This window comes from Penaeus vannamei, chromosome 15 (genome assembly GCF_042767895.1).
Source record: "Penaeus vannamei isolate JL-2024 chromosome 15, ASM4276789v1, whole genome shotgun sequence".
Lineage (NCBI taxonomy): Eukaryota > Metazoa > Arthropoda > Malacostraca > Decapoda > Penaeidae > Penaeus > Penaeus vannamei.
Window position 1 is genome coordinate 20,967,179 of NC_091563.1, and position 8,231 is coordinate 20,975,409.

At 37.5% G+C, this 8,231-nt stretch overlaps 1 protein-coding gene across 1 annotated transcript; it reads left to right on the forward strand.

Annotated features, from left to right (window-relative positions):
• The first annotated feature begins 352 nt into the window (after positions 1-352).
• Positions 353-3,116, forward strand: LOC113820279 (putative nuclease HARBI1). The gene is made up of 2 exons (XM_027372602.2): positions 353-550; positions 917-3,116. Exon 2 carries the CDS (start codon positions 964-966, stop codon positions 1,663-1,665), a length of 702 nt encoding a protein of 233 aa, XP_027228403.2. The 5' UTR covers positions 353-550; positions 917-963; the 3' UTR covers positions 1,666-3,116.
• Positions 3,117-8,231: the final 5,115 nt, after the last annotated feature.

Below are 8,231 nucleotides of genomic sequence, written 5' to 3' on the forward strand. Positions count from 1 at the left end.
TTGTTAATTGTTTATTAAATTATCAGAAAAATCGAAAAGCACAATTTTCCTAGAAAATACGTTTTGGTTAGCTTGTTATTAGTGGAGGCCATGACCATCGCTTGACAATACACGAATGTGATGAACATTTTAACCGATCACATTGTTATTTACTTGATATTGGCAGAATTTGTCATTAATAGTGTATTTATAATTCTAACCCATTATTTTCCGAACACATTTTATGCACTTTCCAAGTACTCTAACCTAACTTTCATTTCAAAGTCAGATACCATAGTGAAAAAACATTAGTCTTGTAAAACTCCCAAGGATTTTAATATATATATATTGTTTCAGAAATGTCTGCAGCATTCGATGAATTAGTGTCTTGAAGCCCTTGAAGACCTAGATGCTGCAGACCAACAGGATATTCCCAGAAGGTGCATCACTGACAGGATGAATCTTTTCCATTCTCTGCATGATGAGTTCATCAAAAGATTCCGCTTATCAAAAACAACAGCACTCAATTTACTAGACAAGCTGCAGATTTAGGAAACTCGAGATGGGAGAGGTAATATTGACTTTAATTGAGCCAGTTGAATTATTTTATGTTAACAGCATTATAACGTTTGCTTGTATTGTTATAAATGCAGTTTTTTTTTTTTTTTAATAAAAAATCCAAATGAAATTTCTAAATATTAACACAAATACATAGATAAGTAAGAAGTTATTAAGTATGTCTTTTGATAAATAACACATTTTTAGTGTAATCATGATACTATATCCATGTTGATATTTTGTAAATAACTTAATAATTATCTGCTGATGTAGTTATTAAAATGTTCTAAATATGTATGTTTTATAGCAAGGGTTATATTTAGAGAATAGTGATTTATTCTGAACGTCAAAATCTAAAATACGTTGCATTTCTTTTCAGGATCACCAGTACCACCCCACCTACAACTGTTAATTACATTGTGATGGATGGCCACTGGTAGCTTCCAGTTGACTATTACTGACACTTTTGACGTTTCACAACAACTTGTGAGCAACTGCACAGCCAAAATAGTCCAAGCCATTGCATCTCTGCTACAAGATTATGTGAAACGACCATCGAGAGAACATTTTTCTAACATCAGGAATTATTATTTTGAAATGTCTGGTATTCCTGGGGTATTGGGTGCAGTTGACTGCACACATATACCTATTCAGAGTCCTGGAGGTGCTAGAGCAGAAGCGTTCAGGTGTAGAAAGGGATTTTTTTCTTTGAATGTTCAAGCAGCTTGTGGACCAAATTTAGAATTTTTTGACTTTGTGTGCCGTCGGCCTGGCTCTGTTCATGACAGCAGAATGTTTAATAATAACAGATTATATTTTGATCTTCAGCATGATCTGCTAGAAGGGCATCACTTATTAGGTGACTCAGCCTATCCACTGCTACCATTCCTCCTCACCCCAGTGGCAAATCCTGTTGGCCAAAGAGAAGTCAGATACAATATATCACATTCCAAAGCACGAAATACCATTGAAAGAGCCTTTGGTGTTCTGAAAATGAGATTCAGGTGCCTCACCATTCCTTTGAAAATTAATTTAACAACATTCATGGTGACTATTTGCAGTGCAGCTGTGTTGCATAATATGGCTGTTAAGTATAAAGATGATGGAGAGGAAGAGTGTAAATATTGAAGAAAATATAGAACACTTTGTAAATGCTGCCGGTCGACAGAAGAGAAATAATATTAATGAATATTTTTCTTAAATATTTCATGCCAAAATGCCATTTTGTGTTGATATTTTTCTGTTTTGCTCAAATTAAGCATATGACAGTTATGATTTTGATTGTACACTATAGCAATCCTCAGGATATGACGATTATGATTTATTTTGACTGTATATTATAATGTTCCTCATGATATGAAAATAAGGGTTTATTTTGATTGTCTATCATACTATTCCATATGATATGAGTTATGATTTGTTCTGATTGTACATTTTACTATTCCTCGTGATATGAAAATTATGTTTTATTTTTTGAGCCCCCCCAATCCCTTGCCCGTTGTTGTCGTGGGGGGGCTTAGGAGACGAAGACTGAGACCCAATACAGGGATCTCCCCTGCCTAGGGCCTCAGCCCTCGACTCAACTAATTTTGCATGGTCTTTTTTTTTCTCCAGCTTTTGTTTCCGTCTCTTCTCCATCCCCTTCTGCTATCTACTTCCTAAGGTGTGAGAGCCGTGCTGAGAGGATGAAAGGCTGACCTAGTGCCAGTCCTGAACGGCCTGCGGGAACTATGGGCACGGTACTCCTGACTAATCTAGCCCTTACCTTCAGTAGCGAAAGGAGGTGGACCGAATAGGCCTATTTACATAATCCAGGTTCCCCATGACCAGTAATGAGAATGTAATCCCTTTATTAGAGGCTATGAGGCTAGCCCCTTTATCAAATAGCCCCAACCCAGGCTCTCCTTTGACCACGGCTCCGAACACTGAAACTACTGCCCACTCCTCAATGCCTACTAGTGCATTACCCACCCAAGCAGAGAATCAATCTCCAGAAGACATTCCTACCCACCCAACTTCCTCAAATTCAACTCCACCCCTGCAACCTTCATCAAACAACCAATCCTCCCTTATTACTACCTTGCAACCTTATTCTCCATCATTCCGTAATACTCCCTCTTCCACACGTCCCCGACTATTCACCACCACCAACCCTACAGATATCTTAAATACTCTGTTTAGCCCAGCTAAATGGGACCGATTTTTCGTGATCCCTGCTACAGCTCCTTACTCAGGCAACACTCTTCTCTTTCAACAATGCCTCCAAAAACAAGTAGGCAGAGTCCCTTTCTATACCAGACGCTATCGCTCCCGTCTGGTAACAGTCAGATCAGAAACTGAATCTATAGCACTGTCAAATTTAACTGATCATTCTGGCAACCCCATTCCTGCAGAACCTCATCCAACCCTTAATACCTGTACCGGAACTGTCTCTCTTTCCCCAGCAAACTGCCCAGTCGATACCAAAGATTGGTCAGACTGTGGAGAAGACTTATTAGGATGCCTCAAAGACCAAGATGTGAAATCAGTACATTGCTACACCATTCCTCCTAAAGGTCAACGAAAGAATCCAACCAATATTGCCATGACCTTCCCTTACGTATCTACATTGGTGGACAATCCCTCCCTGTTCGACCATACCAACCCCCTCCACGTCAATGTCAAAACTGTTGGCGCTTTGGACATCCTGCCAAACATTGCCGTTCCACAGACCGATGCCCCATATGTGCCCAACCTGGTCATAATCGATCAAACTGCTCAGCACAAACACGAACATGTGCTAACTGCGGCGGCCCCCATAATGTATTTTATAGAGGCTGTCCCACTTACAAATTTGAATCTGAGGTAGCAACTCTCAGATACAAAAATGGTCTCACTTTACGTGAAGCCAGACAGGAAGCACGTCGACAAGGTTTCTCTCATACTCCATATTCTAGCAACATCGTCCGCTCAGCCCTTCCCCCTCCACCCAAAAATGTCCCCATTTCCACTTCTACATTCTACATCCCTCAGACCAATTCCTTTGCCACTCTAAACCCAGACACCCCAATCTCAACCACAGCTCCTATCTCAACTACAGCCCCAACACCAACCCCTCTCCCTCCCCGCAGTAGACAGACTAAACGTTCTAACCCTTCTTCCCCTACAGCACAATCACCTCCACCTACCTATACCTTTGTTCCTGAGACACCAGTCTCCTCTTCCCCCCCTCATAAGAAAACCTTTATTCCACAAAACTCTCCAACCAATTCCATTGCAGAAACAATTACCTTCTCACAAAACTCTCCAACAAACTCCACTGCAGAAACAATGGATGACATTCAAAGCTATATGCTTGAGACACAAAATCCCATAACTCATGCTCCTTCCACACTTGAAGTGGTTGCCGATATTCATAACCCTCCTACTAATATTCCCCCTACACCCCTTCCTCCTACTCCCTCCCAACACAACCTAACCCCCTCAATCCCAACCACCACTGATATCCATCCTCCCAATACCCATCCTCCTGATATGCATCCCCCTCTTACAGCACCCCTACACCCTTTCCTCCTAATCCCTCCCAAGACAACACATCCCCTTCAACTCCAACTATCCATCCTTCTGATATTCATCCTCCTAACACTAACACTCCCCACACATCTACTCCCTCCCAACACAACCCACCCCCTTCAACCCCAACTATAGGCATATTCTCCCTCCCTCCATCCCCTCTATCCTTTGCACTCCCTCCAGGATACACACGAGAATCACTCATGGCACAACAATGCCCTTCTCCAGACTCCCTACCTCCTAATATCCCACCCTTACACCCCCTAGCTCCTTCCCCTTCAAATTCCCCAACACGTAAATGTGTTATCATTCATAAATCAACTAGGATATAGCTCTCCTATATTGGAATATTCGCGGTTTCCGCTCTCATAGATCAGACCTACGTCATATCCTTGCTTCTTATAATCCATCTATTATCTGCCTCCAAGAGACTTTCCTCACACACCCTCCTATTCCAATTCCCAATTACCATTTTATCTCTTCCCCACACTCCCTTTATGTCTCGTCTATACTTATCCATCATAAAACACCTTATGTCATACCTCCCATACAAACTTCTGTCCCGTGCACAGCTATTCGCATCTTTCTTCGCCGCTGGATCACATAGTGATTTCAGTCTACTTCTCCCCATCCCATCCCATTGCTTCTGCCTCGACAACCTGTTCTCCTTCCTCAGACACATAAATATCCTTCACTTGATCTAACTCCCTTACCTAAACCACCATAATCTTTTCCCTCATCCTCAACCTCTCAACACTATTCTAGATAGTTGACACATAACAACTGTCACCTGACATCCCTCTTTACTATACTTTCCTATAGTGCTATATGACCTTAGATGTCTAGCACATTTATCTTAACCATTAACCATTAACCATTTATTTTGAGTGTTCATTATACTATTCCTCATGATAATGTCCATGTCTTTGATATGCATAATTCATTGTATCTTGAATATAATGGTTAATAAAAACATGAAAATTGATAGTTTCCTTTATCAAAATAACACTTTCTGCTTATTGCAAGTACATTGTCAAATATTTTAAGTAGGTATAAAAGTAAATAAAGTAAGGTGTATGTCATGAACTATTTATAGTTAATAAATAACCTCAAAATACAGCATTCATCCAAAACCAAATTTGAGTGATACAAAGAAAAGTGAAAACTTATATTAATGAAAAAAGATAGCAAAACATGGATACATAATCCTAGTGCCAGGATGAGAGCCTTTAATGATTTAAGAGTCCAGCTCCTTCAGTTTCTTCTCCCAAAACATTCATTTAGCCTAAGCATGTGCATTTTTTCTTGATGGCATTCTTCCAAATGCTGCTAGTGTTTGTTTGCTTAACTGAGTTTCTAACTCCATCTTCTGTTTATAATAATTTTCAATAGCACTTGAGATTTGAATTTGGGATTTCTGTTTTTCAGTTTTTGCCCTTAGTTTCTTATGGATGGGCTTTCCTTTTTCTGTTGATTTTCCAATGGGTCCACTAATCAGTTCTAATTCAGTATCATCAATGTCACTGCAGCAGATTACTTCACTTGAGGTTACGTAGCTGGTTTCGCCTACATCAGTCGTCTTTGAAGTAAAAGAAAGATTTCTAGCTTGGGAGTTGTCTAATAAAAAAAAAAGAAAAGAAAAAAAAATTATGATATACAAGAATTCATTGTATCTTGTATATAATGGTTAATAAAAACATGAAAATTGATAGTTTCCTTTATCAAAATAACACTTTCTGCTTATTGCAAGTACATTGTCAAATATTTTAAGTATGATGGTATAAAAGTAAATAAAGTAAGGTGTATGTCATGAACTATTTATAGTTAATAAATAACCTTAAAATACAGCATTCATCCAAAACCAAATTTGAGTGATACAAAGAAAAGTGAAAACTTATATTAATGAAAAAAGATAGCAAAAAAATGGATACATAATCCTAGTGCCAGGATGAGAGCCTTTAATGATTTAAGAGTCCAGCTCCTTCAGTTTCTTCTCCCAAAACATTCATTTAGCCTAAGCATGTGCATTTTTTCTTGATGGCATTCTTCCAAATGCTGCTAGTGTTCGTTTGCTTAACTGAGTTTCTAACTCCATCTTCTGTTTATAATAATTTTCAATAGCACTTGAGATTTGAATTTGGGATTTCTGTTTTTCAGTTTTTGCCCTTAGTTTCTTATGGATGGGCTTTCCTTTTTCTGTTGATTTTCCAATGGGTCCACTAATCAGTTCTAATTCAGTATCATCAATGTCACTGCAGCAGATTACTTCACTTGAGGTTACGTAGCTGGTTTCGCCTACATCAGTCGTCTTTGAAGTAAAAGAAAGATTTCTAGCTTGGGAGTTGTCTAATAAAAAAAAAAAAGAAATTATGATATACAATTCATTATTTCTGACTATGTCATGTACACAAATCTTTGATGATTTATTAATCTTATCACCTTGCTCATGTAGGCCTGCATCCAAATCCCACTCATTATGAAGGGGATCTAGTTCCTCTTGAATGATCATAAGAACGCCTGTGGTGTCTTCATCTGTTGGTGCAGGCGGTGGCCCACCACCAGTTTTATTTTATTTTATTATTTTTTTCAAATTTAAATTTTGCATATTCTTAGCTCTGAAAAGGAATGAGAAACCGACATTATTTTATGATTTGACCTTCATGCCAATGGTAGAGTCTACTTGGTTAGTTATGACCTGATTCAATGCAATTAATTTTTATGTGTCATGATTGCGTATAAAAAATCATGTTGCGTGTAAACATACTTATTTCTGATGTTTTCCCAGATTTTTCTCACTTGCTGGGGAGTTCTCATGCACCCAGTTTTGTTATTAAAGCTTTCGGCGATTTCCTGCCAAACCTTGTGTTTTTTTTGTTTTTTTTTGCAACTATTGTGTGACTTGTTGCTTTGTCACCAATAACATCATAATGCTCTTTGACTAAATCAAGCAAAATGTCTTTATCCGAGGCAGAAACAGGGGTAACTCTCTTTGATGTACCTGCGAAAGCCATGGTGACACGTGCGACTAGGTAAACAAATTCAAATTTCCCGCGTGCGACTAGGTAAACAAATTAAAATTTCCCGTGTTCAAAGTTAGCGATGTTCTATCAAGCGGAAATACGGGCTAAGGATCGCCTGACGAAAGTGTTGTTTCGTGGTACGCTCGGAAAGGGCAGGCAATCGCCTGACGATGCTTCGCCAGGCGAAACTTTTATGGTACGGCCCTTACTAAAGTACTAAAGTACTAAATTTTACATCTCCAAGTCTCTGTGATGTAACGGTACCGCAGCCGCCTCTAAAGCGGAAAGACCGGGTTCGATTCCCGGCGGAGACAACAACTAAAAGTTTTAAGTTACATATTGTTATTGTGTGTTTTTAACCTTAAGACCTTTTGTTAACATCTCTTGTTATTATATTTTTAAAACCTTCATTACTGTTATTGTTATTACTACAATTAGAAGAGCAGAAAGTGAGAAAGATTACACAACGCAATAACATTTTTAAAAATTATTTTTCAGAATTGTTATCATGATCAATCCTCTTTCTTATCATTATTATCATAGTTATTATCAACATTATCCTTTTCTTATCGGTAACTAAATCATTATTATTGTTATATTATTCTTATCATTGGTGGCGTTTGTTCATTGTTCCTACTTTTATTACAATTTTTAGAATGTGTCATTGCAGTTATCATAACCATTATTATCATTATTTAATATATCTATTATTTAATATATATTAACTATTACCGTTATTATTTTCCTTGTCAATATTATTACTATCATTATTATAATTGTTTTTGTTTTGATAATTAACATAACAAATACCATTATCATTATTGGTATGTAAAGATTGTTATTATCATGTAAATTATTGTTTTTCGAATAAACTAGTGTGCTATGAATATGAGATGTAGGCTTACAAATAAGATTGTTTTATTTCAACACGAGTAGAACTCTCAATGCCTAATACAGTAATTACGAATCTTAATGTGTACAAGTATGTGCGTTTCTTTAGTTAATGATTTTATTCTTGTTCATGATGACTATAATTGTTTATATATATGGACTTCATGAATATATTGGTTGTAATGTATTTTATTGGCAATAAGAATATTCATTATGATTAAACCTACTTAG

What these genes read in the sequence shown, in the direction of transcription:
- LOC113820279 (XM_027372602.2), top strand. Translation starts at nt 964, where the DNA reads ATGGCCACTGGTAGCTTCCAGTTGACTATTACTGACACTTTTGACGTT.